The sequence below is a fragment of the Bactrocera tryoni genome, chromosome 1 (genome assembly GCF_016617805.1).
Source record: "Bactrocera tryoni isolate S06 chromosome 1, CSIRO_BtryS06_freeze2, whole genome shotgun sequence".
Lineage (NCBI taxonomy): Eukaryota > Metazoa > Arthropoda > Insecta > Diptera > Tephritidae > Bactrocera > Bactrocera tryoni.
Window position 1 is genome coordinate 26,994,437 of NC_052499.1, and position 19,672 is coordinate 27,014,108.

The 19,672-nt window shown below is 35.8% G+C and overlaps 7 protein-coding genes across 20 annotated transcripts in view; 4 read left to right on the forward strand and 3 right to left on the reverse strand.

The window, feature by feature from the left end:
• Nucleotides 1–1,157, forward strand: part of LOC120780863 (protein unc-79 homolog) — a 32,982-nt gene extending 31,825 nt beyond the window's left edge. For 7 of the 10 annotated variants that reach the window (XM_040113099.1, XM_040113105.1, XM_040113127.1 and 4 more), the window contains 3 exons: nt 85–99; nt 333–452; nt 693–1,157. In XM_040113099.1, coding sequence (XP_039969033.1) covers nt 85–99; nt 333–452; nt 693–866 — 309 coding nt within the window. In that variant the 3' untranslated portion in view covers nt 867–1,157. The remainder of the gene's footprint in view (nt 1–84; nt 100–332; nt 453–692) is intronic. The other 3 variants (XM_040113113.1, XM_040113142.1, XM_040113139.1) reach the window with 1 other exon arrangement.
• Nucleotides 901–2,590, reverse strand: LOC120780912 (DNA-directed RNA polymerase II subunit GRINL1A). The gene is made up of 3 exons (XM_040113146.1): nt 2,386–2,590; nt 1,486–2,329; nt 901–1,424 (listed from the first exon to the last, which is right to left on the reverse strand). The coding sequence occupies exons 1-3, from the start codon at nt 2,532–2,534 to the stop codon at nt 1,188–1,190; spliced, it is 1,230 nt and encodes a 409-aa protein (XP_039969080.1). The 5' UTR covers nt 2,535–2,590; the 3' UTR covers nt 901–1,187.
• A 472-nt stretch (nt 2,591–3,062) lies between these two features.
• Nucleotides 3,063–5,758, forward strand: LOC120778396 (probable glutamine--tRNA ligase). The gene is made up of 2 exons (XM_040110184.1): nt 3,063–4,584; nt 4,652–5,758. The coding sequence occupies exons 1-2, from the start codon at nt 3,260–3,262 to the stop codon at nt 5,682–5,684; spliced, it is 2,358 nt and encodes a 785-aa protein (XP_039966118.1). The 5' UTR covers nt 3,063–3,259; the 3' UTR covers nt 5,685–5,758.
• Nucleotides 5,754–6,323, reverse strand: LOC120778408 (peptidyl-prolyl cis-trans isomerase NIMA-interacting 4). Its single transcript, XM_040110195.1, has 2 exons — nt 6,177–6,323; nt 5,754–6,124 (listed from the first exon to the last, which is right to left on the reverse strand). The coding sequence occupies exons 1-2, from the start codon at nt 6,262–6,264 to the stop codon at nt 5,814–5,816; spliced, it is 399 nt and encodes a 132-aa protein (XP_039966129.1). The 5' UTR covers nt 6,265–6,323; the 3' UTR covers nt 5,754–5,813.
• Nucleotides 6,324–6,684: 361 nt separating this feature from the next.
• On the forward strand, nt 6,685–12,618 carry LOC120768759 (DNA-directed RNA polymerase I subunit RPA1). Its single transcript, XM_040095530.1, has 14 exons — nt 6,685–7,027; nt 7,093–7,278; nt 7,340–7,520; nt 7,588–8,292; nt 8,352–8,692; nt 8,779–9,002; nt 9,123–9,206; nt 9,294–9,458; nt 9,524–9,682; nt 9,744–11,139; nt 11,209–11,407; nt 11,465–11,603; nt 11,671–11,937; nt 12,018–12,618. Exons 1-14 carry the CDS (start codon nt 6,685–6,687, stop codon nt 12,576–12,578), a joined length of 4,950 nt encoding a protein of 1,649 aa, XP_039951464.1. The 3' UTR covers nt 12,579–12,618.
• Nucleotides 12,619–12,727: 109 nt separating this feature from the next.
• LOC120768768 (splicing factor YJU2) lies at nt 12,728–14,131 on the reverse strand. The gene is made up of 4 exons (XM_040095536.1): nt 13,935–14,131; nt 13,530–13,872; nt 13,254–13,479; nt 12,728–13,192 (listed from the first exon to the last, which is right to left on the reverse strand). The coding sequence occupies exons 1-4, from the start codon at nt 13,956–13,958 to the stop codon at nt 12,784–12,786; spliced, it is 1,002 nt and encodes a 333-aa protein (XP_039951470.1). The 5' UTR covers nt 13,959–14,131; the 3' UTR covers nt 12,728–12,783.
• A 933-nt stretch (nt 14,132–15,064) lies between these two features.
• Nucleotides 15,065–19,249, forward strand: LOC120773303 (checkpoint protein HUS1). Of its 5 annotated transcripts, XM_040102162.1 has the most exons (3): nt 15,065–15,106; nt 18,328–18,637; nt 18,698–19,249. In XM_040102162.1, exons 2-3 carry the CDS (start codon nt 18,349–18,351, stop codon nt 19,201–19,203), a joined length of 795 nt encoding a protein of 264 aa, XP_039958096.1. In that variant the 5' UTR covers nt 15,065–15,106; nt 18,328–18,348; the 3' UTR covers nt 19,204–19,249. The 5 variants fall into 5 exon arrangements, with proteins under 5 accessions (XP_039958096.1, XP_039958085.1, XP_039958086.1 ...); XM_040102151.1 differs by having other exon boundaries at nt 18,328–19,249; XM_040102152.1 differs by lacking the exon at nt 15,065–15,106 and adding an exon at nt 15,132–15,488 and having other exon boundaries at nt 18,328–19,249.
• The last annotated feature ends 423 nt before the right edge of the window (nt 19,250–19,672 follow it).

Sequence of the window (19,672 nt, forward strand, 5' to 3'; positions counted from 1 at the left end):
TTCTTTTAATTTAACTTGTACGCTAATATCCCCAAATTTTATAATATAAATTACACTCATATTACTTTTTTATTTATTATACAGAGTCCCAATGCGAAGGTGAGTTAACCCTATATAATTTATCTATTTCTTTGATTTTAAAAAAATTTCTTACAAATATATAATTTAGAAATATAGTTTGTTCATTCCATTAACTTTTTTTAAATTTCCTTTTATAAAAAAAATATTTTGTAAGTTTTTTAATATATCTACTATTATTTAACTTTATGTTTATTGTGCTATAAACATTTTTTCATAAACAAACCTATACAATAAAACAATAATACTTTCAGCTCTCCGAAATGGTGAATCTTCATTTTCTTAGTCTTCTCGAAGCACTCAAGGAGACTAATTCAACAATTTTAGGCAAACTTTTGCCGCTGTGGAGTCCGGTCTTGTCCTCACAAACACAGGTGAGCAATTTTGGTTTATAAAAAAATGTATTTTGTTTTAATTACAATTGGTTTAATTCTAATTTTTTTTTATATAATTTTTTGTATATAATTTTTTTTTATATAATTTTTTTTATATCATTTTTTTTTATATCATTTTTTTATATAATTTTTTTTTAAATACTATTTGTTTTAATTTTAATTTTCCATTATAAATATTTTTTAATTTTTTGATGTATCACACGAATATTCAATTTACAGCTATCTAAAACGCTCCATGTACGTTTGCAAAATGTACGCGATAATGCGCCCGACTTTGAGGAGCAGCAAACACACCCTTCGGACGCATTACTGAAATGGCTGCAGCGACTACAATTTAAAATGGGTCAAATCGAGCTGCAAGCCTCGACAGCAACACAATTTTATTCCATTTAAAATATATGCAACTACATATGTGTAATATAAGAAATTCTATAGTATTGTGTGGTTTATTGAGACCAGAGCACAGCTTTCAACAATACATACATATTTAAGTAGAAAAAATTAATTGTGTTTGCTTAAAAGCTGCACCTTAAAGTCTTAACAATAACTTAAGCGAAATCTTAAATGTTACATGGTTTAACTACTGAGTGTCTACATACATACTTACATAGTTGTGTTGTTGAATATCGAACATAGAAAATTCGTTTACAAAGAAACAATTAATAAAGTAACGTTCAAATAATATAGACGCTGTTGTTATTTATAGTGAGGCAACTAATTGTAGATCGTATATGTAACACCGCCACCAGACTTTTCCTCATCCAGTGGATCATGCACCTCATCGTCTTCGTTGAACTTTTGTTCACCTTCGATATGTACCGATGGTGTGCGATATGTGGTGAAGGCAGTTTTAGATTTCAGCTCTTCCTCTGTAGGCAATTTCAGGTCACGTTGTTCGAGACGCGCTATACGTGCAGCCAAACGCTCCTCGGCTTGTTTTTCTTGCAAAGACTATAAAAGATGAGATGAGGTTTCCTAACGTGGTCATAATAGAAATCAAAATTATACGTACTTTTAATTTTGCCAAATAATCGGTTTGTAACTCCACCGAATCAAGTAATGTCAACATCTTTGCGCCACTGTGTTGTATAAGAGGTGGTGTTGCGGCAGTAACTTCCCAATGTTTGCCTTTTTTTCGTAGGCGCTCCTTTGCCGGATCGTGCACATCTGATACAGTGGTTTTGTAAGGTTTGAACTTTTCGCGTTGTGGAGCTACTTGCAACTCAGTTTTCGCCACAAGGTAGCGTACATGTTCCTCTACCTCCGCTAGTGACGGCGTGCTACTGCGACTATCTTCACTAATTAAGCTTACTTTAGATGATGTAGGTCTTTCAGTGAAGTGCTGTATCTTTGATTTTATATTTGTTAACTTTTCGCCGACATCTATTTCAACAACCTGGACATCCACGACTTTATCCGTTTCGCTTTCTTCTGTCAGTGTTGAATCTGTTTCAGTTAAATTCGCTTTCGAACATGTTGATATTAAATTCTCAGACTCTGCTTTAAAAGATTCGATCTCAGCTAAATCATCTTCTGTTATTAACTTAGGCTCGGGTGGTAAAATTTTTGTTCGTCGTTCGTGCATTGTGCATTGGGCAATCACGCGTAATGGATCTAACTCTGCTTCGTCATCGCTATCAAGAATATCGTCTGTTGGATCACCATTTTGTTCACCATTTAAGTGGCCGTTCCACTCCAGACGATTGAGTACATCTTCGCCCTTAGAAGCAATGTTTAATTCTGAGAACATGTTTGCCGCTTCATCAATATTATTTCGTCGATCAAGCTCTTCTATTACTTTGTTGTAGAAATCTTCTATGCGTTTTCCTTTATCTGGCAGCCGTTTTAAGTTGGCTCTGTATAAATGGAAAATTCTTATCTCTCATTGTATGCACATAATTTTTGTACTTACTTGTTTGCCAGTAACTTGCTTTGACGCTCCTTGAGATCTAACAGTTCTAAACGAGAAAGTTTCGTTAGATCTCTAACAGCATTATCTTGTTTAATAGTGGGTGCAACGGCAGGAATTCTATTCATAGGTGGGCGACTTATTGTAGCCATTTTATACAAATTATTATTTTGAAAATTATATTTTTTAAATCACGATAAAGTCGATTTACATTAAATATTGCAATTTCGTACGTATGATAATTGTAATAAAAAAAACCGCCACAGAACATAAACAGCTGGTCGTAGTGATGCTGCCAATAGATTTGTTTAATGTTTGTGTTATTCATCCATTTCTCTGAAATAATAAAAAAATTATATAAAGTCCTAAAAATTTAAACTATGACAATTAATATTAAATTAATGTTCAGGAGAGCGGCTTTTCCGAAAACGTGCACCAATTTTCACGGAAAATGTCTCAAAATTCTTGTTTTTAATTCCAATTTACGAATATATATGGCGCGATACCTATTTTTATGCTTTTTTGTATGGTGCACTTTTTCGGAAAAGCCGCTCTCCGGAACATTTACCGTTTTTATTTGGCTTTCAATAATTCATAAACAGATTAGCACATATGTATATGATTTGCGCATCGTTCGTAAATTCTTATTAGAGTTTTCCATCATATAAAATTGAGACATTTTTGTTGGTTGATTTGCATCAGCTGCACTTTAAATTTTGACATTTGCCACATTGCCTTGTTCAATTGCTGGAGTGCAAATATTTATAACTTTCAGCGATTTCATCAGATTTTTCACAAATATTAATCAACGTTATAGGTAATTAGGTCTCTAAATAATATTACCCACAAGTAAATTAACAAAATAAAAGAAATTAAGATGACGGACCAAGAATTGCTAACACAATTCCAGTTGCTGGGCATGAGCGAACAAAAGGCCAAAGAAACGCTAAAGAATGCGAATGTGACGAAAAATTTGCAACTGGCACTAGCTGAGGTAAAAGGTGCTCCACTCGGCGAAGGTGTTGGCATGTTGCTTTATCACATGGCTAGTAAAATCAAGCCGCAAAACGCTCATGAATTGCCATTAGTCACTCGATACATTGTTGACCGCAAATTAGATACGACTTTGAGGGTGGAGGCGGCACTTGAATATTTATTGAAAAATGTTCAAAAGAAAGGAGCTTCTGTTAATCTAAAGGAGTTTGATGAATTTTGTGGAGTAGGTGTGGTTGTCACTCCGGAAGAGATCGAGCGTATAGTGCAAGAACAAATAAAATTGCACAAGAATGTCCTCCTGGAGCAGCGTTATCACTTCAATGCATTTAAAATTATGCAAGAAGTGCGTGCACAGCTCAAATGGGCTGATGCGAAATCTGTCAAAGCCGCGATTGACGTTGAGATATTCGATTTACTTGGTCCAAAGACTGAGGAAGATTTGAAACCGCCACCAAAAACTGAAAAGAAGAAAGAAAAACAAATAAAAACGGCTACAGTGACGAAGGCTAGCAATGAATCGGCATCGAATTCGACAAATGATAATACGGAAAGCAGTGACGGTGCTTCTACTATCGCTGAACTAATGAAGACAAAAGTACATCTGCATGCACCCGGGGAAAATTATAAAACTGATGGTTATGTGGTAACAGAGCACACTGAACGCCTATTGAAGGAACACCTTAAAAAGACAGGTGGTCGGGTACAAACTCGTTTTCCCCCTGAACCCAACGGTATTCTTCACATTGGCCACGCAAAGGCTATTAACATCAATTTCGGTTATGCAGCTTCCAAAGGTGGCATTTGCTACCTACGTTATGATGATACAAACCCTGAGAAAGAAGAAGAAAAATTCTTTGTCGGCATACGCGACATGGTCGAGTGGTTGGGCTATAAGCCTTACAAAGTAACACACTCTTCAGACAACTTCCAACAGCTATACGACTGGGCTTTAGTACTTATACGCAAAGGATTAGCGTATGTGTGTCACCAGACAGCCGATGAAATGAAGGGATTTAACCCAAAGCCTAGTCCATGGCGTGAACGTCCCATTGAAGAGTCATTGCAGTTGTTCGAGGATATGAAAAACGGAAAAATTGATGAAGGCGCAGCAACGCTACGTCTAAAGCTAACTTTAGAAGAGGGTAAAATGGATCCAGTTGCCTACCGTATTAAATTTATACCTCATCACCGTACTGGAAATGACTGGTGAGTATATTAATTTTCGAACTAATATGTTAACGATAGTATAATTTCTTTCATTGATTATTGATAGGTGCATTTATCCTACATATGACTACACTCACTGCCTATGTGATTCCATCGAAAACATCACTCATTCACTGTGTACCAAGGAGTTCCAATCAAGACGTTCTTCTTATTATTGGCTTTGTAATGCTCTGGAAATATATTGCCCAGTTCAATGGGAGTACGGTCGACTTAACATGAACTACACTCTTGTCTCGAAGCGCAAAATAGCTAAGCTCATCACCGAACGTATCGTCAATGATTGGGATGATCCACGGTTGTTCACCCTAACTGCACTACGTCGTCGTGGCTTTCCCTCGGAAGCGATCAATAACTTTTGTGCTCAAATGGGCGTCACAGGCGCTCAGATGTCGGTAGATCCAAGTATGCTGGAGGCGTCAGTGCGAGATGTACTTAATATAAGTGCACCGCGAAGACTTGTGGTTCTGGAGCCACTTAAAATAAATCTCGCGAATTTCCCACACGAACAACCCGTAGAAATAGAGGTACCTAACTTTCCGCAAAACCCCGAATCAGGTAGTCACCGGATTGTATTAGATCGTGTAATTTATATAGAAAGAAGTGATTTCAAAGAGGAGCCTGAAAAGGGATATCGCCGCCTATCTTTAAATCAAACTGTTGGACTGAGGCACGCCGGTTTGGTTATATCGGTTAAAGAGGTGAAGCGTGATCCGCAAACTGGAACCGTACTTGAACTTACTTGCGATTGCATACAGGCAGAGAAGGCAGAAAAACCGAAGGCATTTATACAATGGGTTTCTCAGCCAGTCAAATTGGAAGTAAGGCTTTACGAACTCCTATTTAAGCATAAAAATCCAGAAGACACAAATGAAGTACCTGGTGGGTTCCTTTCCGATATAAATCAAGATTCCTTGACCGTATTGGAAGCATATGCTGATCGCGCATTGTCTAGCGTAAAAGTGTACGACAAATTTCAATTTGAACGAATTGGATTCTTCTCAGTAGATCCTGATACTACGAACGACCAAATTGTTTTTAATCGTACAGTGGGATTGAAGGAAGATGCTGGCAAGAAATGATAATTAAACTTAACAACTCTTCAATAAAGTCGTGATGCTCCAAAAACAAAAATGATAACATATTGCATATTCAATTGAGTTTTTTTTTTTATTACAAAATCTATACAAGCTTACAGCATTAAAATCCTTTTATTTTTTTCCCTCCACCATAATAATGTGATAGCCAAATTTCGTCTTTATGGGAGGATCGGTATACACCGGGTTGTTTACATTCGATATGGGCAAAGCAAACGCCGCATCTTGGAAAGGTCCCACCATGGCACCACGAATTTGCCAACCTAAGTCGCCACCTTGTCGCGCCTTATCCTCACTATAAGCTGTCGCTACTTCTGGGAATTTTTGACCAGCTTTTAGTTTTTCCAAAGCCTCTAATATCTTTCCTTGTTTTTCACAGAGAATATGCCGCACTTTTACTGCATTTCCGCCTTTCTTTTCCTTACCTGTGTAACGTTAAATTATAACTAGCAAATAAGTAAAATATAATGTTTCTACCTTTGTCATCACCGGTTGCGGCAGCACCTTTCTTGCTTCCAGATGATTTGTTATCCTTGCCGCCCTTTGCATCCTTTTTTGGTGGCATTTTATAAATTGTTTATTTCTATACAGCTGGCTGGCTGGCTTATTATAAAGAGGATACTTGAAAATTGTAGGTTAGATCTTGTTGACAGCTGACTTTTTAAGCTGCCATATTACATTAATACGTAATTCCAAAATCCTAAAATTTATTTACAAAGTAGTAATAAGATCAATATAAATTGTTAAACATATATTATTTTTTGAACACTTGCGACATTATTAGAAATATTACAACTTTGAATAATTACCAATTACGGGTTAACAATAAAACCATAAACTTTCCAACGTCTATATGCACCTTAAGGCTTCACTGACGGCATGCTGCTCTACCTGTCAAAATTTATTTCAAAACACGTTCTTTTCAATAGATGTTTTGCAAAAGTTAAGTTTCTTAGTTTTCAATTTCTATTAAGAAATTTGAAAAATGGGCACCTCAAAAAAATTTGAAATCGATTTAATTCCGGAGGATTTGGAATTCGGAGTGTTCTCCAATGAAGAAATAAAGAAGCTGAGTGTTGTTAAAATTATTACTGGTTTAACATTTGATCCTCTTGGCCATCCTTTGCCCGGAGGTTTATATGACAACTTAATGGGTACATATGGTCGACGAATGGAACCATGTGCTACATGTTATAACATGCAGGCATGTCCTGGCCATATGGGTCATATTGAGTTAAACGCACTGGTGTTTAATCCTTTTTTTATTAAACTAGTACAGAAAATGTTAAGTATTTTTTGCTTGAACTGTTTCAAGATACAACTCAAAGGTATGTGTATATATGTATATTCATTAACAAGCAATTTCAATAAATACAAATTGAATTTTTTACAGATCATGTTTGTGACGTGCTGACTTTGCAATTACGTCTCATAGATGCGGGGTATATTGTTGAAGCACAAGAACTTGAAATATTTAAATCGGAGATAGTGTGTCAAAATGAAGAGCGTTTGGTGAAAACTGAAGATGGAAATTACATTCATCCTCGGATAGCGGCAATGTTTGAGCTGTTAAAGAAAGGTATAACTATATATAATTTTATGTTCAAAATATACAAAATATTTATGTCTTTAAATCATAGGAGAGTCTAATGCATGTAACAATACAAAAACTTCATGTGGAATACGTTCGGCTCTGGTTCATGCTGCTCTTCAACGTGTGCCTTTTAAGAAATGTATACATTGCGAAAAGCCCTTGCGCAACATTCGTTATTTGTATCGAAAACTAGTTTACTACATCACAGCAGCGGAAATGAAAAATTCGTAAGCGATATTTTTTTATATTTTTAATACAATCACATAATGTTATGTTTAAAAAAATTCTACTTAGTATGCCGGAAACACAACAAACTATGGGTCAAAATAAATCAATTTTCGCTGATGAATGCCGAAAGTTTCTGAGACAAATATATGACAATTACCCGGATTTGTTAAAACTATTGTTTCCTCTACTGAAACTAAATGCAAGTGGAAATGAATCGCCCGTAGATATATTTTTCATGGACACTATACCAGTAATACCGCCCAAAGCGCGACCACCCAATATATTACATGATCAGATTGTTGAACATCCACAAACTGGAATTTATAGAGCTATAATTGAAAATAATTCTGTACTACGTGTGGTCATGAAGCATCTTAAAGGGCTGAGAGAAGAACTTACAGAAGAGGCACAACGTGTATACGAAACTACAAGAGGCAAATCCCCATATGAAAAATTGTACAATGCTTGGCAAACGCTACAAACTTCGGTAGATTTGTTATTGGACATAACAGCTAGCAGAGATTCGCCATCGAATCAAGGACTTAAACAAGTTTTAGAGAAAAAAGAGGGCTTAATACGCAAACATATGATGGGTAAGCGCGTTAACTATGCGGCCCGTACTGTTATTACGCCCGACCCAAATATCAACGTTGAAGAAGTCGGTATACCAGATATTTTTGCACGCAAGTTAAGCTACCCCGTGCCAGTAACCCCGTGGAATGTCGCCGAACTGCGGAAAATGGTTATGAACGGTCCCGACATACACCCTGGGTAAGCGAAATTGTTTAATACTTCTATTCGTCATCAATGAATTCATTATTTTCTATCAGCGCAAATTATATACAAGATGAAAAAGGCTACACGACGCTTATACCAGCAGATAATGCAGCAAAGCGAGAGAGCATGGCAAAACTACTATTCAACTATCCTGAAAATGGTATTAAAGTAGTGCACCGGCATGTTCTCAATGGTGATGTGCTCCTGCTCAATCGACAGCCATCACTTCATCGACCATCAATAATGGCACACAAGGCACGCATTTTGCCCGGCGAAAAGACATTCCGGCTGCACTATTCCAATTGCAAAGCGTATAACGCTGATTTCGATGGCGATGAAATGAATGCGCATTTCCCACAAAGTGAAGTAGCGCGAGCAGAGGCTTATAATTTGGGTAATGGGAGCGAAAACTATTAAATCTACATTAATGATATATTTGTAACTCCTAAATAAAATTCTAAAAATTTATTTATTTTGCAGTCAATGTGGCAAGTAACTATTTGGTGCCTAAAGACGGCACACCTTTGGGCGGCTTAATTCAGGATCATGTTATATCTGGCGTGAAATTGTCAATTCGTGGACGTTTTTTCAATAGAGAAGACTATCAGCAGCTTGTGTACCAAGGTCTCTCACAATTACGCGCCAAAATTAAATTGCTACCACCGACCATCCTCAAACCAACGGTACTTTGGTCTGGAAAACAGGTGAGTTGGTTGTTTGTTGTTAAGACTGGCACGGTTTAAAAAAGCAATGATATAGCCAGTACAACAACAAGTAATAAAATCAAGAATTATCAATTTTTGATAAATATTTTGCGTACCTAGGTTCTTTCGACAATAATTATCAACTTGATACCCGAAGGCTACTCACGCATCAATCTACATACACAAGCTAAAATCAACTCAAAAGTAAGCAAAAAAGATTCATCACTTCTAGCGTCACATATATATGTACAATCTAATTATTATTATTATTTTTTTTTAATATTCTATAAGCAATGGATCGTATCACCAGCACATGAAGCTGCTTGTGCGTCAGTGGGCGGCAGCGATTTATGTGAAAGCAATGTTATAATTCATAAAGGCGAACTGCTTACCGGTGTACTCGATAAACAACAATACGGCGCCACAACTTACGGTTTAATTCATTGCATGTATGAAGTAGGTGTGACTGCTATAGGTCTAGCTACACATATTAAATCTATTGAACTCTACCATTTTTACAGTTGTACGGCGGTGAGGTCTCGACCTGCTTGTTGACGGCGTTCACGAAATTGTTTACTTCATTTTTGCAACGAGAGGGATTTACGCTGGGTGTGCAGGATATTTTAGTTACAGCCGAGGCTGACACACAAAGGCGTAAAATAGTTAAAGAATCACGAAAAGTGAGTGTAATGTGCCTTGTTGGTGTAAACAATAGTCTTATCCTTATTGTAATAATTGTAGGTTGGTGACGCCGCAGTTGCTGCTGCATTGGATTTGGATGAGATACCGTCGCTGGATGTGCTTGTTGAAAAAATGGAAGAGGCCTATGCGAAAGACCCAAAATTCCGTGTTATCTTAGATCGCAAATACAAATCGTTGCTCGACGGTTACACCAACGACATAAATCGTACTTGCTTACCCGGTGGACTCATATCCAAATTTCCACAAAACAATTTACAATTAATGGTTCTCTCCGGCGCAAAGGGATCTATGGTCAACACTATGCAGATCTCCTGCTTATTGGGGCAAATTGAATTGGAGGGCAAACGTCCGCCGCTCATGATATCTGGCAAGTCATTGCCGAGCTTCACAACCTTTGAGACGTCACCAAAATCGGGTGGTTTCATTGACGGCCGTTTCATGACCGGCATACAACCACAAGATTTCTTTTTCCATTGCATGGCCGGTCGTGAAGGTCTTATTGATACTGCTGTGAAAACATCGCGTTCGGGTTACCTGCAACGTTGTCTGATCAAACATCTCGAAGGTCTTAGTGTTGGCTATGATATGACGGTTCGCGATAGCGACAACAGCGTTGTACAATATCTGTATGGCGAAGATGGATTAGACATACTCAAATCAAAGTTTTTCAATACTAATTTCTGCATGCAATTTTTGGCACTCAATTACACAGCAATTATTCACTCAAACGAGCTGAAAAATATCAAAGACGAACAGACACTCATGAAGATAGCTCGACATGTGAAGAAAATACGAAAATGGCATAGTAAACGTGAAGATAAAAACATAACGCACGAAACGAAGAGAATACAGTCGGCATTCACTGATTTCTCAGCCGATGCACCAACCAAAGCGAATGCACTTGAGCTGAATCCCAAAAACGGACGCAGTATGGATTATGAATACAAACGAAAGCTTTGGCGTAAAGCTGATGTCGAAACGAAAGAGCAATATGAAAAGTCAAGCACACGTTGTCCCGATCCCACAACATCTCTTTACAGGCAGGACAACTGCTACGGCAGTGTTTCTGAGCGACTAGAAAAAATCGTCGATGAATATATGAAAAAGTATCCAAATAGTAAAGCGGCAATTGACGACATAATTTACTTGAAAAACATAAAGGCATTGGTGTCGCCGGGTGAACCAGTCGGCTTATTAGCCGCTCAGTCGATTGGTGAACCTTCGACGCAGATGACACTGAACACTTTCCATTTCGCCGGTCGTGGTGAAATGAACGTTACGCTCGGTATACCGCGTCTGCGTGAAATTCTCATGTTAGCTTCGGCTAATATTAAAACCCCTTCGATGGATATACCAATAAAACCGAGGGAGGTTAAAGGCGCCAATAAGCTGCGAATTAAGCTGAATCGCGTTACTCTAGCGGATATATTGCAATGTAAGTTTAGCATAAAAACCACAAGATAAAAAAAATATTAATATATATATATATACATACATATTTCAGTTGTTAATGTGAAAACTAAACTGGTTCTTAAGCCTGAGCGCGCATATCAATACAAGCTACGCTTCCAATTCCTGCCCCGCGAAGCTTATCAGAACGATTTCTGCGTGCGACCAAAAAAGGTGCTAAAATATATGAGTGAGGTGTTCTTCAAGCTATTGTTCCGTGCCCTTATAAAGTCTTCAAAGAGCAAATCTTCTGTGTATGTTGCTCTTACATCATTTACATATAGTATATATTAAAATGCATGTATTTTTAGCATTGATATAAATGAAGATAAAGATGACGGCGATAAAAATTTGGATGAAGATGAATCTAGAAATGAAATGGGTGGCCAATCCAAAAGAGGGAAATCAACAAATGTCATCGATGTAGATTCGTCGGATGATGAACAAGCTGTAATTTTAAACTTACAATAATATAACCGAGTTATGTACATTAACATATATGCCGTATTTTTTCCAGAATGACGATGATGACGCGACTGGTCGTAAATTCAAAACGCGGAAGCAAGACGAAACTGAGTATGACGATCCCGAAGTTTTGGAGGAAATTAAAGATGCTGATGATGACGAAGATATGGGTGACGCAGAAAATGATGACGAAGTTAACGAGGACGTAGGTAAATCCGATGCAGGCGATGCTATGGTGGAAAAAGTCCTCAGCAATGAGATGGTCCAAGAATATTCATACGACAAGGATCTGCATCAGTGGTGCAAACTTACGTTTAATGTAAGTAAATACACTGCTACAACCGTATATAAGATATACATACATGCATACATATGTAATTATTCTCATGAAAATTTCAGCTTAACATGAAATACAAAAAGCCTGATATATCATCTATTATTCGAGAATTGGCTGGTAAATGCGTTGTGCATCAAGTGCAGAATATTAAACGTGCTATCATATATAAGGGCGACAATAATGCGCAATTATTGAAAACCGACGGCATTAATATTGTTGAAATGTTCAAGTACAATGATATTTTAGAATTAAATCGCCTTTACTCCAACGATATACACGCTATTGCCAGGACTTACGGCATTGAAGCGGCGGCGCAGGTCATAATTAAAGAAGTGACGAATGTTTTCAAAGTGTATGGTATCACAGTGGATAGACGACATCTCTCATTAATTGCCGATTATATGACGTTTGATGGTAGCTTCCAACCACTTTCACGTAAAGGCATGGAACACTCATCCTCACCATTGCAACAGATGTCATTCGAATCCTGTTTGCAGTTTTTGAAAAATGCTGCTGGCAGTGGACGTGCTGATGAGCTGAGTTCACCGTCAAGTCGATTGATGGTTGGTTTACCGGTACGAAATGGCACAGGTGCCTTTGAGCTATTAACAAAAATTTGTTAAAAATTAAAACGAAAGCTAAAAATTTAAACAAAATAAATAAATCACCTACTTTGTAATATATAAACTTTTTTATTTAGTTAGCGTTTCTTCTTTGTTCACTCGACAAAGACTGGCTGGCACATTTGGCTGGAATGAAGTGGTGAACGAGATTTTTATATTTTTTTATAGTGACTTTATTAATTTGTTTGCCTATGCTTTGTGAAAATCATTCTGATTCTTCAGAACTACTTAGATAATTTGACAGTAATGAAAGTCCGCCATTCTTAGCTTCAGCTGGTTTTTGACTATCTGTTGTTGTCGTCGATGATGCTGTAGCAGCCTGTTTAATCGTAGTTTCCGTTGTTGACGGAGGAATATTTGTAGTTTCCTTTGTTGTTAAAAGAGTAGTTGCTGCAGTGGTGTTTGATTTAAGAATGACAAGAGGAGTTTTACGTTTTAGGATCGGTACTGACTTTGTTGTTGTAGATTTAAATTGTATGCCATTAGCCACAGTTGGAAGATCAATTTTGGCTTTCTTGGCATCTGTCGACAAAATTGGCTCATCCTTAACTTCTTCAATAATTTCTTCCGCAACAATTTTGTTTCCGCTTTTACTTGTTTTAAAATTTATAGACCTATTTAGAAAATATTTTTGAAATTATTGATAATAAAATACGAGGAATTAGAAAAGCTTACTTCACAAACTCGTCATCTTCTTTTTCTTCGCGCTTTAATCTTTCTTGCTCCGATTCCACGTTGTTATATTGTTGCAGCATAGATTCGTAATCCACGTTGTGCTGACGTCGATTTAAGTCCCGTAACTCTTCCAACGATTCAAGCATTTCAATTTCATTGCGCGATTGCTGTGTCCTGTTTTCAAGCAACTTCATTGGATTATTCGCCTCTTCCTCACGTTCTTCCTCTAAGAAATGAGATTTAGTTGTAATGGAATTCATATACCTTTGACCTTACCTATTTGCCTACGAGCTTGTTCTTCGGCCAGTTTTAGAGCCATGAAATTTCGTGTAGCGCCTGCTTCAATTTCATAATCAGTGTTTTTCGGATCGGTTTTAAAGGAAATTTCCTGTAGACAACGCGTACATTTAATGTAAAAACGGTAAATACGTATTCCTAAATATGTTTCATTCTCAACATCCTCCTTTCGTGCATTGAATTTTTTTCCCTTATAGATATATTCTCCACAGGTCTTACATCTCATGTTAAATGGAGCCATTAAACGAACGGTATACTGTCTGTTCTTGGCCAATTTCATACGAGGAATCTTTGACGGATCAAAGTCCGGAGGATAATATTTCTGTAAATGCATTAATTATTAATATAGCATGTTGTGTAAATCTTTTGATTAATCTGACATACATTCAACACTTTCCGTTCAGACATTTTGCGGCAAGACTAAAATGTTATAAGTGCACTGCAAATAATTCCGAATCAAATCACAGTTGTATTTCTACAGGACAATTAATATTTTTGGTAGAATTCTATAAAAAAAAAAAGAAATAAATAAATAAGAAATGTTACAATGTTTATATTCAACCAAAAATATCTAGAGTTGAGAACCGGTAGTCGATAATTGATCAACGTAACTTTATTGAATCGACCTTGCCATACTTACAAATCGGCGCTTAACTCATTCGTTATTCTTAAATAATCAGAGTTCAACAATAAGTTAAATGTATAATAAAAGCTATTTTTGCACTATATTTTATAAAATAAATGTGTACAAACGAATTAGTGTTGTTTTAGTGGATATATAAGTGAAAAATATAAGTGCAAATCTAATTTTATATCCAGAAAATACATAATTAAAATAGTGGTATTTTTCAAATTTAAACGCGAATATCTCGAACTATAAGCTTCCTGCGGCTATAACTACATATATTCTTGATCTGGAGAATCTCCTCTATCCGACCATACCCATTTTATTCTTGATATCCTGGGACGGCCAACTAAAGATTCAGTTAGTTCGATATTGTAGATTAAATTTAATTTATATATTCCTAAATCTGAAAAGAGGATACGCATTTTAAGCAATTGTAAATGCTAAAATATTTTACATTTATTTTAACTTAAAGAGCTTTCAATTCGGGGATTCATTAATTGATATTATAAATAATTATTTTTAAAGCCCATATGTGTATTGAAATTTATTTGTACCTTATATCAAGAGAATATAGCAGTATGCACATTTCATTCATCATTTGTTTAGTAATAGTTTTTAAAGGAAAGTTTCAGCTCATTTTCCTCGAAGGATTAACATAAAATACAAAATTAACATAAAGTGAGTAGACCTTATAATTCAATCTATAAATTGGTACAAGACATATGGCAAAATATGGAGGGCGACATCTAGTTGACAAGTTTTCATTCTAAATTTCATTAAAATTAACAAATGTCAATTGGTACTTGGCAACGCTGCGGTGGCCGTGATTGTCGGAATCAATTTTTGATATTGTCGATGAGACGTGTGGTTTTTAATAAAAAATTAAATCAAAAATTGTTTAAAAATACTCAAAAAGAATTAGAAAAAGGTAAGTTTTGTGCAAAAGAATTGAGTGTAAAATGGAAAGACATGTTGATGCATCTATATATTAAGTTTTCAAAAGTTATATTATTTCACCATTGAGATGAGACAGTGTAGTAGTCATGATGACTGCAACACGGTTGGGTGCTAGGTAGACTTGTAGACAAAATGTCGACTATTGAGAAATTGACCAGATAGTACTAAAAATTCAGTATAAAAAAAAAACTTAAGGCAAAAATTATGAATAGTATTATTTAGCACATCGTTAACATACATTTTGTAAAGATTTCGGTTTATGCAGTGTATTTTTATTTCGGGTATTGATTTTTCGTTGCTTATATCCATCAGTGTTTGGAATCGTATTTAAGCTCTTAAATTGACAATTTATTGTAAGTAAATTCAAGTTTTAAGTATGTAATATTATATATTGGATATGCCATGTAGAAATGTGAAGGAACCAATTTGAAATTCTTGTATGAATATACAAAAGTCGAACATATTTGAGAAATCGAAGAAGGTGTATGCAACGACCAAACAGCCCCCATTTTGCTCTTTATCGTGCGTTCATAACGATCTGCAACGTAAACCTCCAGCGCAAATGGCGTGTCTTGGCTCCATGTGTGTCAAGTCCATGTGCCTGTTGTATTTAGTGTTCAGCCAGCTCGTGTTTGTTCGCATTTGCTTTTTATTTAGTTTTCGGTTGAGTTCGTCGGTGCTCTTTGTGAGACCAAAGTGTTTTCTCAATAATAACCGACATGGTTCAACTGCAATTCGTATTTATGGGTCACATTTGAGAATATAATTTATTAATATTTAATAAAAGTTAAATTTGTTAATTTTTATAATAATTGTTTACGCGAGTGCTAATAAAAGTGAGAATTTAAAAATGTTCAAGTTTTTGGAATGAAAAGTATGATGCAAATGCTTTGTTTTTGTGTACTAATTTGATACCAAAGCACCGAATTTGGTGTAATGCAAGAGTATTGTTTTTCACTATTTTACAGATTCTTTTGCATGACATAAATAATTTGTTTTTATTTATTATTGGCAAATTTATGTATACAAAATGTTGTCGACTAATTTTAATTACCACAAAATGGAGGGTATACATATGTTTCTTAAATGAAATATTTGCCAACTTATCACACTTTTAAGAAATAAAATCAGAACTTATTTTCTGCATTAAATTTTTCATATCTGTACAATTAATGTAGGACTGGAATTATATAGTTTTAAATAAATAAGGAAGTAAAAAAAATTAATATTCAATTTCAAAGTATTATGGTATTCACAATATGTCATACATCAAACTTGATTTTTATCGTCCTAATATATACAGTGAAACTTCGATAAGTCGTAACCCCGATAAGCGAAAAACCTTGATATTTCATAGTATTTCTTTGGTCCCTGGAAAAATTCGCGAAAAATGCATGTATTTCGGTCCCTGTGATAACTGGTATTTTTCTTGAGACAAAAATTGAAAAATGTGTATCAAAAGCCTCTACAACTCGTATTTTTTTCACAAAAAACCGTACGGGACGAAAGCTTAGTACATATGTACAATCATTTCTTGTTTTTTTTATGTAAAATTGATAACTTGAAAAACTACATAACTCTTATTTAAATTGTGGTCCCTTGCAAATACGAGTTATCGAAGTTTCACTGTATTGGGATATGGCTATAGTGGCTCTATCTCAACAATTTATTCCGAAAATGATGTATTGCCTTAGACAATGATCCGCGCTCAATTTCATGAAGGTATATTGCCAAATAAAAAAGTTTAATATACGTGGACTGGATTTTGATCGTTCAGTTTGTATGACAGCTCTTTTCTATATGACCCCGATATCGGCGTTTCCGACAAATGAACAGCTCGTGTGTATACAGACTGACAGACATGGCAAGTCATTCTCAGCTCGCTTACGTAAAACTCACTGATCTTATGTTGGCCGGCGTTATTGGCAATTGGCCGTCTCGCTGATCGGTGAGTTCCAAAGTAAACAGGACTTTTTGAATCTAGCGCCCCCTGATGACGCCAATTACATATATGTCGACTGGTGCGTTAGAATCTGCTATCTTTATTGATTGTCCAGTGAGAATTTCATGACATTTCATCGATTGGAGGTGAAGTATGTTTGCGTTATCGGTGCGAAAAAGAGTTTTCAAAGTGGTCGTGGGCACATAAATGACGATCAACCTGTGGGCCAATCAAAATCCGTGATCACCGGAAATTCCATCGAAACTGTGCCTGAATTCATCAAAAATTAGCCGAAATCATCATTGAAATTCATGGAATCGAATTGAAAATCTCCAAAACATCAATTTATCGCATTTTGACAGAACATTTGTGCTTACGAAAGGTGTATGCACGGTTTGTTCCGCACAAATTGATTGACGACCAAAAATTGTTTAGAATCCAACATTCAAAGGACGATTATTTGACCAAAATCACATTTTAACCATTAACCGCTTCCCGTATTCACCCCATATCAGGTGGGATTTCTTCCTCTTCGGAAAAATGCATTTGTCCATGCAGACGTAGAGGCTATTCAAAAGGCTTGCACCGGGATACTGGCGGCCATACCGGTCAACGAGCTAAAACACTCGTTCGACATGCTTTTGGACCGTGCAAAAAGCTGTATTGAAGCAAAAGGAGACTATTTTGAATAAATTTTATTGATTTTGCCGAAAAAACCATTTGTTCTGTTTTTTTTAGTCCTGTTTACTTTGGAACACACTTTTATATGTATATACCTTGTAGGGTCTCGGACGTTTCCTTCTAGGTGTTATAAACTCAATTAAAGTTAATATAATCTCAAGTCAAAGTTAATACACCCACTTCATCGTTACTTATTCGATTTAAAGAATCTCTGTTTTTTTGCCAAATACACTAATTAGACAAAAGTTGCTACTACCACACCTCAAATCAAAAAATATTCTAAACTATTACTATAGTAACATAAATTGAATTAGAATTTGACCTTGCAATAAATTCATTTACATATTTTTAAGAGCAGTTTATATAGTGCAATAAAACAAAAAAAAAAGAAATAATAACATTTTCATTAATTCATACATTATTAGTAAGATAGATTTGCTATACAAAAAGTAGAATAGAAAGAGAGACATCAACACAACTTTGAATTTTGCTTTTCTTCTTTTCGTTCTCTATCATGAAACACATATACATATGAATGGATCATAAAAAAATCTACATAATTTGGCAAGTAAAAAAAGCAAATTTACACTATGAAGTTTCGTGCCATGATGCAGGATCCTGAGTACATGCGAGAATTTCTCTATATTATACAAACATTATCGAAATTGGCAAAAGCTTGTGTAATGAAAATATCTATGGATAAAGTCTACTTTGTTGCCAATGAGGAATCCGGTAGTACCGCGCCATTAGTATGGGTGGAAATTGATCCGAAGCAATATTTCGCTGAGTACACAATGCAAGGTGTCGACAGTGAAAAAGATCCACATATTGTGCTAAATATACCGACATTGAATTTGGGAACTGCACTTTCCTTACTCCGTAACAATCCTTCCTACTGTAAATTGAAGCTTACAAATTTACAGTTTCCTTGTTTAACAGTTGACATTGATGCGGCAACTAAGTGTTCAGATAAATCTCGTCGCGCCATGCATCACGTACCTGTGGATGTGATACCACGCTGTGATTGGCCACATTTCGCCGTTCCTTCTATTCCAGAATGTAAGCTAGTGTTAAATGTGCCATCCAACCGTTTAATACGTGGTTTAATTGATAAAATAAAGAATCTCTCGCCGACAATAATATTTTACGCCACTTCTGCCGGTGAGATGAATTTGGTTGCCGAAACAGATATGGCAACAATAACAACACGTTATCAAAATCTTGAATTACGCACCATAAATCCAGGTGATGGCGACAAGAGCAAAGAGCAAATAGAGGCATCTTGTTCGGTGGATTGTAAGAAAACTGCATTATTTTTCTCGGCTCTGCAAATACCATCAACAGAATTATCGTGTGGCATAGCTGATGATCGACTCATACATTTAGAAGTAAATGTCCGCGATGGCGTTACCATTCACTCCAAATTGCCAGCTGTTTGTATATAAGCATCAACCAACTGAACAATAAACTCACAATTTTTTCCAACATTAACCTATCAGTATTATTTAATGCATTGTAGGGTAAGTGTGTCAGTGATCGGACACTATTCATGTTTTGCATTTTAACTAAGAAAATCGTTAAAGCTGGCATGCTTTGAAAAATCTCAATCGAAGCAGCAATCGATTTATAACGGTATGATAATCATAATTTTCTGATAATTGCGTCAACGACTTTATTAAAGAAATTTTAGTTGGTGTACATATCGCTAAGTGGGAAAAATTTGTTTTTTCTTGCTAGTGATATAGAGATTTTTATAGTTAAGAATTTTAAATTATTGTGCGTAAAAATGTCTTAGTAAATATTTAGTTTGGTAAATAACTCGGGATAAAAATCTTGTTAAAAAAAACATCATTTTATTGATAAATTCAACTGTTCGGTTAAAGAATTAAAATTAAGTCAAATTACAATCCACAT